The 19,869-nt window shown below is 39.2% G+C and overlaps 1 protein-coding gene across 6 annotated transcripts in view; it reads right to left on the bottom strand.

Annotated features, from left to right (window-relative positions):
- The window catches only part of PALLD (palladin, cytoskeletal associated protein), a 286,634-nt gene that overhangs the window by 15,801 nt on the left and 250,964 nt on the right, over positions 1-19,869 (bottom strand). For 4 of the 6 annotated variants that reach the window (XM_020805524.3, XM_073001465.2, XM_073001463.2 and 1 more), the window contains 5 exons: positions 15,259-15,394; positions 13,214-13,315; positions 11,104-11,154; positions 9,808-10,029; positions 3,470-3,619 (listed from right to left, as the gene is read on the bottom strand). In XM_020805524.3, the coding sequence (XP_020661183.3) occupies positions 3,470-3,619; positions 9,808-10,029; positions 11,104-11,154; positions 13,214-13,315; positions 15,259-15,394 (661 nt within the window). The remainder of the gene's footprint in view (positions 1-3,469; positions 3,620-9,807; positions 10,030-11,103; positions 11,155-13,213; positions 13,316-15,258; positions 15,395-19,869) is intronic. The other 2 variants (XM_020805526.3, XM_078393861.1) reach the window with 1 other exon arrangement.

Raw genomic sequence — 19,869 nt, 5'->3', positions numbered from 1 at the left:
CCAGGAGACATAATTGTGTTTATTTGGAAATGATACTGTGGTGAGAGAATATAAATGACTGGATGAACCAAGCAAATGCTCGTCTTTGTTGCATAATAAAATAAACTTCCAGATTCATATCCAGAGAGTTCTTTGGTCATCTTCCAAAAGAAATACACAAATCTTGCATGCTTTGTCCTATAGCCAAATAGGAATTAAAGCAGAACATTTTTAATTTTAATTTTAAAGATGCATTGCTTTTAGTCATTGCTTAAGGGGAGCACATGTTTTGCACGCAGTAAGTTTATGTTCAATCTCCAGTAGGCAAGAATTATTATTATTATTATTATTGCCAATCAGTACAAATGGGCTACAAGAACCAATGGTAAGATGCAGTATATGGCAGCTTCCTATGTACCTCAGCTCACAATCTTTCATAGACTTACCTATGATTAAGTCTCACTGAAGTCAATAGGACTGCTTTCTGAACGGACTCTAGCACAATGCATGCACAGAAAGTACTGGCTGGAGTGCAGCCAGTGTCCTTGTCTAGTCAGTCATTTTCAGGGGTGCTCCTTGGGGGCCCTGGCACATTGGAAGGGGGCCACAGACTGAAAAAATGTGAAAACGGGGTTTTCTATTTGTCCATTTGTGTTGGAGAAGGGCTGGGCTAGAATATTACAGGAAGTGAAAGAAAATGAAAACTTTGTGCACCAGCACTACATTAACGTTCCTATAAATCCATTCTGTTATTTGTATTGACTGTCCAAGAGGCACATGTTCCCTGAGCGCACATGCCCTGGAACATGAAGGATAACAAAACTCTGAGGGGACTCTCCTGCATGTCCCTTTTGGTGTTCGCTATTTGGAAATGGCTCCTCTCACAACTGTAATCCAAAAAGATCTGGAGCACTGCACTTTGCATACCGGTAGTTCCTGGTTTAAATAAACCAGACTTGTAGAAAGGTTTACTCTGGTTTGTTCACTTTGTTGTTTAGTCGTTCAGCCGTGTCCGACTCTTTGTGACCCCCACAAAGTTTGTTCACTAGCCATAGTTTACATTTTCCAGGGATAGCTGACTGTGTCCCCCAATGGTTCTGGCCTATAGCTTCCCTCAGCTCTAGCCAACATAGCCAATAGTAAAGGACCACTGGAGTTCACGTCCATAAACCCCATTCCTCATTTTACCTAACAAAAAAACAAACAGAAGACCCACAGTCAAAATATGGTTTATGCAGATTTATTCTCTAACCACAATTTAAACCAACTGAGGTTCCCCCCAGTTTTCACCATAACTATGTGCTGTTGCTAATATAAGCCACATACTTGCTCAGAATTAGTGAAAACACTGTTTAGTGTTACATCTGAAATGATACCACTTCTTGCAACACAACCATGACACTGTGAAAGGTTACACAGTTTGAGAATTACTAATATGAAGTCTATGTCTGTACTTATGGATTTAATGCAGAAATAATATTTACATCTCATTCTTTCCCAATATTCACAACACCAGGTTCACTTCTATGTATTTCCTACATCTTGCAGTGAAAGGCATTGATAGCTTTGGATCTTTGCAGAAATGGAACCACTACGGGTGAGTAGCCTAGCAACATTCATAACAGACCACAACACTCTAACAGAAGATCAGCTGTGCCTTAGCAATACAGCTCATTATTTCTAAACATAACCCTGCTAGTAATTTTGGGCTTGGCAAGATCTTTGGTGCAACACACCACAATTTCTCATTCAACAGAATATTGTGGTTTTCTTTCTTTCTCTCTTGCTTTCCCTATGCTTGAAGGAATGGACGGCTGAAGAATGATGTGCTGGTAAATTTACTCTGGTTACAAGCCTGTACTCCCTTAGGCCGGGGTAAGTTGCACTGAGTTAGAGCAATGTGCTGTCAAGACAATTCTGACTTACGGCAACCCTTTCCAGGGTTTTCTAGATAGAAAATATACAAAAGTTGTTTACTATTCTCTTTTTCTGGGGGCACCCTGGGACTGTGCAGCTTGCCCACGGTCACACAGGCTGGGTCTAGAGCAAATCAGCTGGCTGGATATTTAAGTGCTTTAGGTATCTGGCTGTGGAGCTAGAGGTTGGGAGTTTGAGGTCCCATGGTGCCTCTTATGAGTAGAGCCAGTCTGTGTGGCCTAGGGCAAGCTGCACAGTTCCGGGATGCCCTCAGAAGAAGGGAAAAGTAAACCACTTCTGAGAATTCCCTATCTGGAATTAAATAGGTCCTTCCCCACAATATGTTTGGTAGTCTATGTCAAGAACATCTGGGAATGGGGGCTCCAGATGTTCTTGGACTGCAATTCCCAGAAGCCTTCCTTACTTGCTGTGCTGGCCAGGATTTCTGGGAATTGCAGGCCAAGACCATCTGGATACCCAAGTTTGAGAACCACTAGTTTATGTAACTCTCAGAAGATTCTCTTGGCATAAAATTGGCTCGTGAAGCTTTGCCCCCATTCCCATTTTAGACTCTGCTTCTGAAGCCTACGTAAACAGAAGACCACACTACAGTATGACTTCAGGTTTCAATAGGACCTGCATATAATAACAATGGTGGTCAAGAATACACTGCATTAGATAATTTTCCTTGTACACCCTATAAGAACACAACCTGTGATAAAACAGAATGGCTTATCTGCTACACACTATGCAGTTCTTCCCTCTTTTTTCTCCTCTGCTTTGGGCAGTAAAATATACCTCATGCCCCCACCATAATCACATAGGGTGTTTCCCTACTCCACAAAATTGGCTGCCACGATGGGGTGAATGGTAACAAACTTAAGGGGAATTAGGATAAGGGGCATTTTGTACCATTGGGGAAATGGCAAACTCCACAAAGTTTCTGGATGAGAATAGTTATAGTATATAATTATACCCAAAAATAAGCAGGAGAAAACCTTCCACAGATGATAACTGCATTAATCGTTTCTACAATATTTAGTGTTATTTTTGGACTCACTTTTCAGTTCCTCCACTATCCCTCTTTCTTTTCCTACCACGTACCCTGAATAAGAATTCTGGAGAAACTAAAATCTTGTTCATTTTTTTAGCATTTTGGTTAGTCGTAATAAAGATGTTACCCAGCTCAGGAATTGTCATTGACTGACAGATTGAATGCCTTTATTCCCACAAAAGCCTGCAAAGCAATGCCCCAAAGAAAAACAAACAATCAAAAACCACCACAAATTAAAAGACTGGAACAATTATTTTTAATTCAATATGAGGTCATCAAACTTGTCTAAGTTCCTCAAAAACAGACTACAATTAAAAACACATTTCTTTCAAGGCCAATGTTTTTCTCAGCTTGGCAACAGAGAGTGATCCTAATGATGTGAGAAGAATACTGAAGCTTTAGGGTATTATTGGCTCCCAAAGGATATCATACTTGAAGTTACCCAAAAGCCAAATTGTGAGAAGTTACACAGATCTGTGCTCAGAAGCATAATTAGGCCAGTGCCAAGATCTGGTTTACCTGTGGATTGGCAGCCATGATAGTGTAATTCCCATCATCATCCAAGGTGGCAGTTGTGGTGTGGAGAGAGCAAGTCCCATCTGGTTCTCTTTGCATCCTGTAGTGTTCACTCCTCTTAGAGATTTGCTTCCCGTCTTTGAACCAATAGATCTAGTTCCAAAAAACAAAACATAAGCAGTGAGGAAGGCAAGTGAAGCTCATCCTCTGAAAATGAAGTGTGAAGCAAATCCCATCTGAGACCATGTCACAATAATGCTAGGAATTAAAAAAAAAAAAAAGACAAAGCAAAAAAGTCAATACTAGGAGGATCTGGTCTTGAGTTTACTACTATAGTTCTGATCTACAGAAGAAAAAGGAACTCTCCCGCAAATCCCTCTTTCTTTTGTTACATGCTCGGACCAAATCTGCAGCCATTGGTCTTCATGCACCCAAGAATGAGTAGCTCCCCCATTTATTCATGGCACACTGTAGGCTGAGGGGACCAGTACGTGAGTGATCCCCTTCTGATGCAGCGTAAATCTACTAAAGTGCTAAGTGCTGTTGTATTCTGTCATTAGATCCAAAGAATGATGAGCAGAAGGAAAATAGCAAAAGAAAAATGCAACACACTTGTAGAGTACAAGTTACTGCACATTACATAGCAGCTCTAACATGTCTCCTTACACCAGTGGAAGAGCATAGTTAGAATTCAAAACTTTTTTTTTAAATATTGCTCTCCAGAAGCAAAATATCTTCCATAAACAAGATATTGTCTACATTTCAAAAGGGTTGGCCCTTTGGATCCAAGTGCATGATTTTGTAATAATTTCAGAAAGTGTGTGTCTGTATAAATCTAAGACCTACATTTAGAACAGAAAACAACTCTATGTCTTTTAAGCAGAATAACTGTTAACTCAGAAAAAGAATCCAATTCATTTAGTACTGCTATATATTTTGCTCTATGGCGCTTCAAACCTGAAACTAATGATTTTACTCTCAAAAATACATTTATCCTGTATTATTTTTGTTACACTTTAAAATTAAGAGCAGCTCCATGTTAGATGAGGCCTTATTTTTTAAAAAGTATATAAAATTTAAAAATAAGCACCAAAGAATAAACAGACATAGTTAAAGACGTAACAAAGGCTTATAGGTACATACAACAGAGGATTCATTAAAATGATGTAGAAATACATACATACATACATACATACATACATACATACATACATACATACATACATACATACATACATACATACATACATACATACAGACATACAGACATACAGACAGACATACAGACATACATACAGACATACATACAGACATACATGCTGGCACATTAGTTCTACTGAATACAATCTGAATAGCTTAAAGGCCTGTTCCCACTGCTTGCAGAGGGATCCGTTTTTTTGGATTGACTATGTTGACCATATGTTTTGTATCCCTGTGTATCCTTTTGTTTGTGGAAGGCATTTGTTTGCATAATCTACAATATATAAGCAGGGTGTGGGGCCAGGGCAGGTTCAGCAAACACATATCAGTCCTGAAAAGAGAGCTCAGGTAATAATACAAAACCCAATGGTTGAAACCCAGGAACATTTTTATGAAACATCTGCTCATTAATCACAAAACTCTCCTGCTAGTCGTGTCCAGCTGGGCCAAAATAGAAAGGGCACTGGGCAGCTGGACTGAGCCAATGAAGAGCATTTCTAACTTGGCCTTCTCTGGCATAGCTTTTTCACTAGGCGTTGCCCCCAGCCCAATTTATTTGAACTGAGAATAACATCTGCACCTTGGTTTATTAGTGTAGAATACACTTGTTGCTTATAAGTAATTTGAAATGTTATCAATAACCATATGAAAAAAGAAATAGCTGCTTTCATTTACAAAGGACTGGGCCAGACACCAAAACAGAGTTTCCTCACTATATACAAAGTTACATTTGTTTAGCTTCTGGACTGACCCTAAGACTTACTGCTTTATGCAGTATAAATATACTTGCATAAGGATGTGGCTAACTCCTTCCAGCAACTCCACATCACAAGACATGATGTTATGCTTACACGGCTGGAGGATACAGCAGTGGCACACATGTTTATAATTGAGGCTGTTAATCATTGAGGGTAGAAAGTGCAGAAGGATTTTCCATAGTACCAAATGCAGGTGGTCCCCAATTTGTATGAACTGACTTGACAAATGAAGCAATCCCACACAGATTGACTTGCCTCTTTAAGTGAGTGAGTGAGTGAGTGAGTGAGTGAGTGAATGGATACGTGGGGTTACAAGGGTACATCTTAACCGGTTGTTTCAAAACTTCATGGATGAAGAGGCTGTGCTGACAAAACAGGAAGATCATGTGGTTGCTCATGGGGAGGTTGCAAATCAAATGGATTTTGAGGAAGTCGGACAACAGGAATGATTAAGATGATTTCTTCATCATCAAGGAAAAATCAATGTGAAGGAATATTACTGTATCATTACATTTTCAAGAAAAAGAATTGCAGAAATGATTCAAAGAAATCATGACTCGAAACAACTGATTCTTCTAAGTTCTTCGCCTTTACCCATCTCTTATTTAGATCTACAGAATAAGAGTAGACTTTTAAACTCAATATCCATCAACTAGGAATATTTACTTCCAGGTAAGGGTCTCAAAGAATGAGAAAGGTTGCATGGTAATACAAAATAGAAGGAAAAACAATTAACTTCACGTGGTAGTCAGTTATATATCTTTCCATAATACATGTATGTGCAGGATCGTACAGTACCTATGTTGCCAACAAAAGCCTTGTTAATGCATTCTCAAATTCTGACATAACTTTATATTTCAAACAAAACATTATGTTATAGTTTATAAACCTCTTGTTCTTAGAAAAGGTAGAACTGCAAAAATGAGTTTGAACCTGCACACTTTACAGATTTAATAGTATTACCTGACAGATGTTGCTCGTGTTAAGAGTCAGTAATTATTTTATTACACACTTATTTTATTACCAAATCAGACAGCTTGCCAAGAGAACAACCAGGGATAAATTGCGTTGTAATGTACATGATTGGTATCCTAGTAACATGTTTATAAAGTAGTAAACTGCTTCCAGATATGGTCTTCTCCTTTTAATTCTATTGTGTAATGATTAATACCTAATGTCAATCCCTTCCCCCCTTGCCCCACAGCCATCATTTCTATATGATCAAATACTTTTCCTCCAGAAAGTTACCATTATCCCATGTTACTGCCACGTGCAAATCAACCTGAAATATGGAGAAGAGAAAAGGGATTCTCCATGTAAATTTTAAGAAACTAAATGCAAAAATATCAAGTAAAAATTCCAAAGCTCAACTTGTTCAGCACTCAGATCTTCTCCTTTTCAGACCAACCTTCCTGTATGCATGAAAACAGATGCATGCAAATGTTAATATGACACCAAAACTTGAGACAGCCTTGCAAAACAGAACTTGCAAATTTAGCATCAAACCTGAACTTTCCAAAAGTTACGATTATTAAAAATTAGATATACTGTACTTTCTGACTTTTAAAAAGGTACAGTGGACCCTCTACTTACGGAATTAATCCGTATTGGAGTGGTGGCTGCAAGTCAAAAAGTCTGTAGGTCGAATCTCCATTGACCTACAATGCATTGAAAACTGATTAATCCCATAACTGGCAGTTTTTATTCTATTTTTGTTCCATTTTGTTTTTTTTCTGGTCTGTAAGTCGATTCTCCGGCTGCAAGTCGAATCTAAATTTTGCAGCCAGAGAAGTCTGTAACTCAAAAAGTCTGTAAGTTGAGCCGTCTGTAAGTCGAGGGTCCACTGTAAAGGTTCCCTTTGACAAATTGTCCAGTCGTGTCCAACTCTAGGGAGAAGTGCTCCTCCCCATTTCCAAGCCATAGAGCCAGCATTTGTCCATAGTTTCCGTGGTCATGTGGCCAGCACAACTAGATACCGAACACTGTTACCTTCCCACCAAGGTGGTACCTATTTATTTACTCGCATTTACATGCTTTCGAGCTGCTAGGCTGGCAGGAGCTGGGACAAGCGAAGGAGCTCACTTCGTCCCATGGATTCGATCTTACGAATGCTGGTTTTCTGACCTTGCAGCACAGAGGCTTCTGCGGTTTAACCCGCAGTGCCACCAAGTCCCTATTTTTCTACTTTTCCCTTTCTGACTTTTAGGAAACTACTAAAGACAGAACTTTATAAAGTGGCCTTCAATAACATATTCCCTGCTGTTGTGAACTTTTATTTTAAAAATTAAATAAATACTTTTAATAGTTGGATTTTTGAGTTTACACCTGCTTGAAACTTCACCATCTGAGCGAAATTCTGCTCATTCCTGCCACTGCAATATTTGTCGCCATCACCACTCCCAACCACATTTTGCTATAGAAAGCTAGAAACTGCAAAACTGAATCTGAACCTGTAAAAAAATGCCCTGAACTCTAGAAATGGATGCAGGCTAGTGTAGGGAGCAATTGGCAAAAATGGACATCATCGCTGGATCATGTTGCTGTCCATGACTGGAAGCACTCTTCCCATTCATAGGTGCTCAGCTAGGATTCAAGCCAATATCTAATCTATTACTCTGTGTTCTTTGTTTAGATTAGAAAGCATATTTCTTTGAAAGGTAATACAATGATTCTAGAAAAGTTTGCTTTTTGTCACAGATACCTCCGTGTTTTCCATTCCAAGTCCACAAGATCATGTCAAAGAGTTATTTCTAGAGCTCTCAAAAGGAAACTAGGCAACACTCAGAAAAATACCCTTCTGTACTCATATAGAGCTTTGAAATTTTACTTTTTTTGTCCAGATCCTTCACAATTCCCAGCCTCATGATCACATGAGATCCTGGAAGTTGTAGCTCAAAAAGGAACATCTGCAAGATTAGCTCTGTAGAGTTTGGATGACTTCCTGTAATTATTTCATAAATGCATAATTGTGGGGGAAAGAATGTTGCGTCAGAACTGATTATTCATATGTTATCTAAAGCTAAATCTTAAGAACAAGATCTGACAAGAAATGGAAATGCTGTTCAGTGATCTGTTAGGAAGAACACTGTGCCAAAAAAACTATGTTGCTCTGTGACCTTAGGCTACCCAGGCCAATTCAACCAGAAAAAGGAAGTTAACATCAGCATGATGATGTCATTTTTGTCAGCACTTCAAATAAAAATCTGAAGATACTTGTTGGTATCTATGTCACATTAAGGAGAATGGAGGGGAGATCTCTGCTGCTCCTGATGTTGTTGGACTCTAAGTCCCATTAGCCCCAAACTGCATGGCCAGTGGTCAGGAATGATTCAAGCTGTAGTTCAGCAACATCTGAAAGTTGAGGAAAGCCTCAAATAATCCAGTTATATGTGGTAGTGTGAACACAGTTACTCTGCTATGAGCTGAAAGCCTGATTTGGCAGACTGTGCAACTGATTCAGTGTAAACCACATAGAGAAGAACTATATAGCTTTAGTGTTAACAATGAAGAAATTGAAATTGTTAAGATATTTTGTATAGCCTGGTATAATCATCAATCCAAATGGAGACTTCAACTAAGAAATCAGAAGACTGAGATTTGGAAGGGCATCAATGAAAGAATTAGAAAACATAATCAAGTGTAAGGATGTGTCACTGGAGACAAAGACCAAGATAATCTACACTCGTGTATTTCCTGTCACCATGCATGGGTGCGAAAGCTGGACAGCTAAGAAAACTGATTTGTCTGAAATGTGATGCTGGAAGAAAGCTTTCTGGATACCCTGTACTGCCAGAAAGATGAGCAAGTGGGTTCTAGATCAATCTAGCCTGAACTATCTCTGGAGGAAAAAACATTGAAAACGAGACTCTCCTACTTTGGGGGCACACTAAAAGAAGACAGGATTCTCTGGAAAAAAACAATAATGCTGGGAAAGGCAGCAGGAAAAGAAGAAGACTAAAATACAAGATGCACTGACTCCTTAAAAGATGCCACAGGCTTGAATCACAAGATCTGAGCAGGGTTGTTGAGGACAGGACATTTTGGAGATCACTCATTCATACAGTCACCATGGGTTGGGGGTGACTTGATAGCAAATAACAGCATAACAACAACAAACCCAGTAGGAAAGTGCAAGAAACAGATTTAATCAGGTAACAAAAGTGAGATTGAACTTGCAAATGTGAAATGGGGTTGGGCAACTGTGGACCTGTAGATGTTGTTGGGATGCAACTCCCACCAACAACAGCCAGCATAGCAAATGTGGAGTGATCATGGGAACTGCAGTCCAACAATACATGGAAGGCCACAGTTGCCAAGCCCTGATGAAGCAGAAAGTTCACAAGACTCTTCTGTGTACTTTCAAGCAGGTTTCTTTTTGCTTACCTTTGGGTTTGGATTTCCAGATACTCTGCATGTAAAGGTGACGGGCATCCCTTCAAATATCTTGTAATGTTTCAGTTTTGTCTCAAAGTATGGTGCCACACTATTATCAGGGGCATCTTCTCCATGCTCAACTTCATCATCCGACTCTTCTACAGGAGATCTCTCCAGCCGAAATTCAATCTCACCGATGAGTCTCTGCTCAAAGCTGGAGACCTTATATTCCTAACAGACAAGGAAAACACAAGTCAGTCCCCAATTTTATGCACCCAGGAGTTTGATGGGGTTATAATTAATGCCATTCTTCAGATCTGATTATTTACAAAATGGGGTTACAGTTACACATATAGTGCAGGAAAATGCATTATACGAAACAAAACATAAAACTGTCTGTCCTGTGTAAATTTATTCTGAAACTGGACACACAAAGTAAGATACCAAGACTGTATTCCAAATGTTTTCTCCCACATACCTAACCACTTTCCTTTCTGAGTTCTCTGGTATGTTTTATTGAGAACACAAAGAAGCAATGGGCAGGCACTGAAGTAACCTTATGATTGACTGGAGTGTGGAAACTTTGGGTGGCCAGATGTCTTGCAGTACAGCAGCTCCCACAGTCCCTTACCACTAGCCATGCTGGATGAACCTTCTGAGAACTGGTCCAAAACATCTGAAAGGAAGGCACAGGTCCCACTACTCTGGTTCAAATAAGTGGGGAAGTGATCATCATTAAAGTCCAACCCACAATTGAAGAGTTACCACCATCTTACAGTTGGAAAACACAGATATGGAAAAACGTGCTGCTGAAGCTACAGATGACTACGTTTCCAGTTGTGAATCGGTTCCTGCTTTGACAAGAAGTAACTAAAATACTTCATAAATGTAACAAAGAATTTAAGATTTTAAAAGTATGTAGGAAACAGAAGACAAAGGAAACGTGTTGTCTTGCCTGCCCCAACTCTATTGAAGTAAAGAGCTGTGCTGTGGTTCATAATTTAAGTGCATTTAAGGGGCTTCATCTGATGTAGGGGACGGTCCGAATCAAACAAATAATTTAGCTTCACATCTTTGACTTCACACAGCAAACAAGTCTTCTCTATGGGAGAAATTCTCTATCCATAGGAACACCTCCGCAAAGCTTTCGAAACATTACAAATGTTAAAGAATTGTGCACAACATCGAAAGAAAAGGTCAGTGGTTAATTTCTGGAAATAAACTTTGAAAATGAGAAAAACAACAACAACAGACAGACAAGGAGTCAAGGGATTGCAAACCAGGGAAGAAGAAGAAAAATAAAACCTTTTGAACATCCTCAGGAGTCACTACAGAGGCATCAACAGAGCCAGTTCCCTGTAAAGGTACAGAAGAAGATGGGACACTGGAAGTAAGTGGCATAGGAGTTCTCTGCTCATCTTAGAGCATGCTTTTTGTCAGAATTTGCAACATATGCAGATGACTGCTGAATAATGATCGTAATAGAAAACAGAAATGGCTTTCTTGGTGTAAAAAAAATCCTTGTGTTACTTCTGGACCTGAATTACCCATAGAAAAAGCAAAGGATCTCAGGATACAAAGACTTAATCCTGACATTGTAAAGGATCAGTAAAAGAGAATGAACTAGACTGGAAGAAGATATAAAGATTGCTTTTCATCTTACTCTTTGGAAAATAACACACTGAATTCTACATTCAAGTTACTTTTAATAATTATGCATCACTTTGTTAAATCATCCATATAACTCTCTTCTCTTGCATGGGTTAAATTCTGATACTAATTTTTCCACATTAACGTTTGAGAGCAATAATGCACCTGTCTATCTAAGTAATTATAACTGGTCCAACTCTAACAGCTCTCCAATAGTACATACAGTCTGAACTCTACAGAAAACCTCCTGTTAGCTAATTTAACTGAAGAGCCTATATCCATGTTTCCTGTTACGGTTATCTTTATATTTCCTATCCCAGGCTCAGAATTTCCTTGGAATTTTGAAAGAACCAAGACTCTTGTGACACCTTAAAGAATAATTTTATTTGGCATAAGCTTTTGTGGACCACAATCCACTTCTTCTCCATATGAAGAAGTGTCTGTAATCCATAAAAACCTAGGTCAAATAAAACTTTTTGTCAAATGGGCCAATGGACCCTTTGGTGTTTTTGCTGCTTTGGACAGCAAAAACACAGCTGCCTCCTGGGGGAAAGATCTGGTGGATTTCTGTTAGCACTTGTGTCAAAATAAGGTAGGAAAACTTTGGCTGTGAAGATGCCATGAATTATAACTTTAATCACCTTTCACCACCATGTATGATGGTGGGGCTTATAGGAATTAAAATAAAGAAATCTCATGAGAGCCAACAACACCCCAGTTTTTAAAGCTGATTATGCCCCCACCCATGTCATTGCACTATTGTCATCTTTAAACCATGGAATTATATAAACTATTCCTTCCTGGGCAGAGAAGCCATGACAGGGAAGCCCCAGAATGAAAGATGGGGTAAATTTTCATACTCTAGGACTTTGTACCAGTACAGTCAATACTGAGCACATTCCTAAGCATCTGGCCATTACATCTGGTCGAAGAGTAATGTGATTTGCAGCTTCCATTTCAATACCTCTTCTCACCTGCACTCAAACACAGGTGTTCCAAGTAATGATGAGCAGCTCAAAAGACTTATGAGTGGGGAAGGAAAGCTGCCCACAGAAAACCAAATACCTGTACTTCTATGTCTTCCATATTCAGCTATGTCCTATTAGTTTGTAAAGTTTTGCATAAAAAATATATAGATAAAAGGCCAGAGAGCTGGCCCAATTATTAGATAGCATGAGGTGATTCTGTGGAAGCAAATCAATTTGTTTTTCTATCTGATATTACGAGGATGCAAAGAGTTGTTTGGGGGAGTGTGTGTCTTGTATACCAATTTAATTTGGTTCTCTCTCTCTCTCTCTCTCTGTTTGGCTTTTATACCACCTCATTAGTGCAAGTGCAACTATGTATGTTGACGTGGCAGAAGGGTATGGGCACTAGTTGCTACTCTATCTCAGGCAGCAAAAGGTCTCGGGCCAATTCAGATAGATGGATGGACAGACAGAAAGACATTAATATCTGATAATATATTTTAAAAAGTGGCACAATGCTATTATCACACTCAGCTGAGGCAGGCCTTCTTATTTCCCTTTGGCTCCACCCAAGAATCCAAGGGTTGGGAAGAAAAGCAAAAAGCACCTCTCCTTCAGCAGGAGCCAATTCTGAGCCAGAAATCCAGTCAGGCATGATTTTTTGCTTTTCTGTATTTAAAAATTAGTGTCTTTCTCAGCTCTTAAAAACAAACCAACCAAAAGGTGGGTGAGGAAAACACCCAGGGAAAGGAAATGGCTATTTTATTGTGCAAGTGGAAAGCAAAGCAGCAGCACACCTGTCCAGTCAATTCTTCTTCTGGTTCTTGAATATTAAAGACGGTCGCAGCACTGTCAGCACCTAGAAGTCGACGTGCCATCTTCTCCTCATATGTTAACTTCTAAATAAAAAGGAAGAAACAGACATTCACATGATTTACTGATGCAAAAAATAGATAACACACCAAAGAACATTGAGCTTTCAATGGCCAAATTCAACATGAAAGGTAACAAAATAGCTGTTGGGCAAATTTTCCCCAGTAATTTGCTACTTTAAAAATAATAACGGAGAGAGCAAGTACTGTAAAGCAAATATCACCCTCAAATCCTTGAAGCAAACATACATTTAGAGTGAGGAAGAGCAACTACTCCCTGTATTTCTGCATGAAATGCTGGCCTGAGTTCATCCCAATATCGAATTCAGAATTTGGAATGTTATTTTTTTAGATATCAGACCAAAACAAAACAAAAACAAAGAATTAAAAAAGACAAAAATACTGTGGCACCTTAAAGACCAATTGCTATATTTTAATGTAAGCTTTCGAGGACAAGCCCACTTCCTCAAAAATATAAATATAAACAAACAAATAGCAATTTATTAAGCATTACTTCATTTTAAAGCAGCATGTATGTGTTACTTAATTTAAGAGTAATGCAATATCAATGTTACCAGCACGACTAATCTTTTGAGTATTTAATTATTTATTAAAATAACACTTATCAAAAACAGAAATATGGCCAACCATCCCCTACCTTATCCCAAAAGGATTGTTCTTGAAGTACCTGGTACATGCTATGTGATGATACAATAAATAATGGCACTGCTACTAGCCATTAATTCTCAAAAGGAACACCATTATGCCCCTTGTTACCACCCCTTATACAGTAAAGTGTTGTGGATGAATTATTACTTGTAACATTTTACTTCCAAGCTCTGTTGGTTTTTCTTCCTCTCTCTTAATCTTAGAGTTGAACATGATCACAAAGCCACTCAGGAATACGAGGACAATTAAAAATGAATGCAAGATGCTGATCTTCATTTAAGCTTACGTAGCCCTTGGCCTTTTATCTCAGCCAGAGAGAATTAGGAATAGGTTGTGCATCTTTCTGCACATTAGATATGAGCAATGCTCCTAACAAGACAAAGGGACAAAAGCCTCATTACTATGAGTTATCAACTGTGACTGGAAGGCATCTTGTTCCATAACGAAGATGAAAATTCACTTGCCCAGAGGGTAACTGCAATTCCCAACCTCAACAGCCCTCAGCAAGCCCAGCCTTTCCACAAGGCAGAGGAAGACAAATGCAGCCACTCCTTTTGAACCTCTTCTGCAGTTGTTCAAAGAGAAGCAAACAGTGTCATCTACACATGCTGTGAACTAGCCTATCTCCATCAGGTGTGGTGGAGTACCCTGAGATTCAACAGCAAGCCAAGCTGGTTTCTCTGCATGGCATGGAGGAGGAAGCTTTCCCATCCTTTGCCTCAGGCAGCACAGTGTGTTGTGCTGCCCCTGTCTCTCTGTGTCCCATTTAAAGCCATTTCAGAGGGTCCCTCAGTTAAAGTAAGAGGACTGCAGATGTGTATGTGAACTGGCTTAAAGAGAAGAATCTATGGGACCAAGTGTATCTTGAGGCGGAAGTGTTTTTCCTTCATATTTCAGACAGATTTGAACACAATGTGATATACAACTGGCAGCCTCACAGCTGGAATCTAATCAATAATTTATGTTTGGATAAATGGTCTCATATAAGACAAAGGAGCTCATTGATGCTAATAAAATGCTGGATGTGTTTCTGGACACACATGTAATCAGACGCATGCCCAGGAATGCAACCATCTCCACATTAACTGGGGACAATTAGCTGCCATGACTTACACAATTTCGCTTGTACAAGCATACATTGCCAACTGGACTCCAGCCAGAAGGATTTCAGTTCTATATTGCATTGTGTTCAGTGTGAATTTAAGGACTGTGGTTTCTTTCCAAACCTACAGAACAAGAAAACAGAGCACTGCTCTCAAGTATCACGGCTGATGCACTCCTTGTATCTTGCAATTACATACTGGTTGGCCATTGTTCAACAGATCTTCCTTGAAACGAAGCTTTCTTTCCAGGTCCTGGATGACAGCATCTTTTGTGCCCTGAATTTCTTCGTCAGATGCAATCCTGGCAGTTCTGCCTGTTTTCTTTGGAAATCCCCTACAAAGAAATCACAGATTGTTTACACACACTGGGCATGCTACCCATAGAATGAGTAGTCATTTAGAGAAGGCAGCCTTTTAATGCCAGTCTTAACATGTAATTTGTATCACTATTAAGTAATATTAAGTAGTATTCCTCGAAGTATTGCATAGTGGGTAATTAATGTATATAAACCCCTACCACATAAGGTAATATTGAATACTAACTCAGATGGAGCATAACTCAGACAGAAACAAATTTCATTAACAAGATGATTTATTGATAAGAAGCAAGACAGGAGAATGCTGCTGTCCTGGGTACCAGCTATTTCTTCCTCTTTCTTCTTTTTCTAGAGGACAATGCCCCCATATTGTTTTTACTTTTGCATAACTAGGGGTTTCTCCAAGCTACATGGTACCTCTCCTCTTTTGTGTGGATGGTGCCACTCTGGTTACATTAATAACATAAAGCTTGAACAACAGAAAGAAGATATGGTGCAAGGGGATGATTTATAAAAATAAATGCATTCCTACTAATTTATTTATTTACAAAATTTTTTTAGCCGCACCATTACCAATGGGCTCTGAGTGGCGTACAACAATATTAAAACTTTAGAAGAACATTAAAACCATCAAAAATACCCAATATTCTAATAATACCCTATATTAAAACAGTCAATTTATCATTAATAAATCCTGCTGCTCACTTTCATACTCACTGGCTGAAATCTTGAAATCTGGGGATTCAGTAAGACAACTCTTCTGCAGGTTCTATTAATGGGCCTATTCTAGCTGTGATTTACTATGTTAAGCAGCAGGATTTCTACCACTGATCCAGAGAAAGCCTTCATATCCATTAAAATAGTAATTCTGCTTAGAGATGGGGATATTTGTACTCGTCCTTCTGCCTGGAGTGGCCAGCCGAGCAGGAAGACAGTGGAGCTCTGGGTGCGATTGGTGAGCAGAGTGGGACATTTGCGGTGCTGGGACGTATGAGTGGATGGTCCCGTCCTGGGGGCCAGACCCTCATTAGGTCCAGATGAGACAGGGATACCATATTTTACTGTGTATACAACCCCCAATGTATAAAATGACCCCCTAATTTTGACCTGATGGAGGCGGAGGAGCAATTAGGCAAAATTGCTCCTCCACCTCCATTTCCTGCTGCTGCTCTCTCTGCTGCCCACCCAATTACCTCCTCCAGTGTGACTGCTGGGGCTCACCTCCAGCTCACGTCGCTGCCTGTTCCCTGCCCTAAGGAGACCGTGGGAGGAGGTGATCTGGTGGCGGTGGCAGGAAGAGGCTCCCGAGTGCGCGTGAGTGCTTGTTTGCCTCTGCCTCTGCCTCCTCCTGCCTCCACCACTGGAGGGGACAAGGCGGAGATGTGAGCTGAGCCTGTCAGTCCCAGTGGAGGTGCTGATCGAGCAGGTGGGGAAGGCAGGAGCAAGAGGCGCCCAAGTGCATGTGATGGCTCCTTCGCCTCTGCCTACTGCTGCTGCTGCTGCTTCGGGGCCCCCAGAGGGGACAAGCCGTGAGCTCTGGAAGAGGCAATTGGGCAGCAGCGATGGCAGCAAGAGGCACCCAAGCACGTGCAGAACTGCTTCCTTCCATGTATAAAACGACACTCAATTTTTCCTCTAATTATTTTAGGAAAAATGTTGTTTTATACATTTACGAATATGAATATGCCCATTTCTAATACTGATTTCAAAATCCATGTAGATTTAGTGTCAGCAGCACTTACTGTAATACACCAAAAGAATGTATTAAGAGTCTTTTGCAAAGTTTCAACTCATTGCAAGTAGATAGTGCTAACCACAGTTTAGTTTCATGTAAAAACTGGCATGTCAATTCTTTTTTCTGCATTGAGTTTTAAAGTGTTCATTGCATTTATTACAACTGACAAAATGTGGAAAATACACAAGATATTATATTAGATTTGTCAAGTCCACATTTAAAATTGAATTGTAAGATTTTAGTTTGTAATTATCTGATACCCCATAAGAATAGCCATAGAATGACACTAATTTTAATTGCTGATGCAACTTTCCTTTTGCTGATTTGTTATACAACTGTGACTATGTCCCACTGGGTAACCACCTGCTGTAACTGAAGGTAACAGAATGATGTACAGTATTATTCTTTAAAATATTTTCCTGGGAAAAGGAGAGAGGCAGTGACATAATATTTATAATTGTGCTTTGATAACTTGTACATTTTTTGGTTAGGATTTTTTATATGTTACGTCTTTCTTGTTAAAGATACAATTATTTTGCTTTATTTAATGTACGTACATTTGGAGTTCAAAACATTACAATCAAGATAGATTAGACAAGTTTGTGGAGAACAGGGCTATTGACGCTGACAGTCCCTGACAGCAAAATAAATGGAAGATAGTATATTTGCTTGCTCATGGACCTTCCAAGGGTGTATTTTTGGTCATGGCAGGACACAGCATGCAGATCAAGATGGGCCTTCATTACATAGTACAGCTCTTTTTCTTATTCTAAATGGTATCCAATACAGCCATTGTGGATGCATGAGTAGGAGTTGTGCAATTTTCTCTCTGTCCTGAAGTCCTCACATTCCCTAAAAACCTGCTTCACAGGACCGGCCTCCCTACAGGAACAGGGTTTTTGAAGAGGGTCAAAACCTCTGAATCTACAATGTTGGATTTCAGCCTGTGTATCTAAATTAACTTCACAAATTCTTCCCGTACTTTTTTATCAACAACAAAAAGGAAAAAAAGGTAATTTAGTGTTTTAAAATATTTTATAAGCAAAGAAATCAGATTTCCACCCTTTGAACAACCCACCAAATTTACTGCTGCATATTTTAGTCGCATCTCAACAGAAATCACAGAGATGTTGGAAACTGCAAAGCTTCATGGCGCCTGGTGGATGTAATCCAAAACTTATCAAAACTAATAAATAAGCCCATTAAAAAATAAACTTATATTAACTTCAAACAACCAGGAGGCTCTTTCCAAACATGGCACAAGGGGATTCTTCATAACTATATGCACAGGCCTCTAGCCAGGCTGATAAGCCAAAAGCAGAAAATATGCTGGCTTCTGTCCTACTAAAGGATTCTGATTAAATAAATTGTGCCCTTCCTTCTCCCTAATGCCCTTGTCACTTGAAAGAAGAAGAAAAAAACATTTTTTTTGCAGCTACATCAATAACTTGGAGATAGAAGCAGATAAAAAGCATATGGAAAATAACCTCTTCCAGATGTAATCACTTATCAAGATAGAAGAGGTCACTCACTCTGGCTACTGAACTGGCCTTAACAGTGCTTCTGTTCCCCTGATGTCATATTTCTATTCAACAGTGCCTCAGGAATACTACACAGCCCATCTGGATTATAAAGAGGTTTTGGGATATCTGAAGAAAAGCTTGCTTCTGTCCTTCATAATGTTGGGTAAATTATGTTAAACACAGAGTAAAATGTCAGGCAAAAAATAAGAGTTTAGGAAGATTGCAGAGAAGATTCTGCAAATGAAAAACGAAATTATATCAGAGTTTGGAAACTGTCATGCTAACTATGGAACTTTGGGAGTTGCAGTACAAACAGTATTATTTCCTAAGCTCTGTATTACACATTATTATTATTATTATTATTATTATTATTATTATTATTATTATTATTATTATTATTATTATTATTATTATTATTATTATTATTATTATTATTATTATTATTATTATTATTATCATCATCATCATCATCATCATCATCATCATCATCATCATCATCATCAACAACAACAACAACAACAACAACAACAACATGCTGTCAAGTCAATTCTGACTTATGACAACCCTTTTGAGAGTTTTCCAGATAGCATATACTCAAGTAGTTTACCATTCCCTTCTTCTAGGGGCATGCTGGGACTGTGCAGCTTGCCCAAGGCCATATAGGCTGGCTCTACTCCCAGGAGGCAGAGTGAGGTATCCAACTCTGCAGCCAGATACCTAAACCATTAAGCTATCCAGCCAGCTTGGTACTACATATATACAGTGGTGCCTCACTTAACGGGCACTCCGTTTAGCGACGAAATCGCTTAGCGATGACTTTTTCGGAGCGTTTTTGCACTTCGTTTAGTGATGGTCCCTATGGGCGAGTTTCGCTTAGCGATGGTTGGGACCATGCTTCGCATAGCGATTAAATTTTGGGTCCCCTGTTTTGCTTAGCAATGGTTTAAACAGCCTCATGTTTGCAGTTTTTTAAATGTTTTTCTGTTATTTATAAAGTTAAAGTTTACTGTTTAAAATGTTTGAAATCATAAAGTGCACTTAATAAACCCTTTGTTAACCAAATTTGACTTTGTTCTGACTCTTTTTTAATTTGTTGTTGTATTTTCCCCCCCATTGAGATGCATTGAATAGGTTTCAATGCATTTCAATTGGGGAACCGCGTTTTGCTTAGCGATGTTTCCTATGGCGATTTTTGCTTAAGGACGGCAATTCGTTGCTATTGGAACGGATTATC

This window comes from Pogona vitticeps, chromosome 5 (assembly GCF_051106095.1).
Source record: "Pogona vitticeps strain Pit_001003342236 chromosome 5, PviZW2.1, whole genome shotgun sequence".
Lineage (NCBI taxonomy): Eukaryota > Metazoa > Chordata > Lepidosauria > Squamata > Agamidae > Pogona > Pogona vitticeps.
Note: the sequence above shows the minus strand (reverse complement) of the source record. Positions and strands in the feature narration are given on the sequence as shown.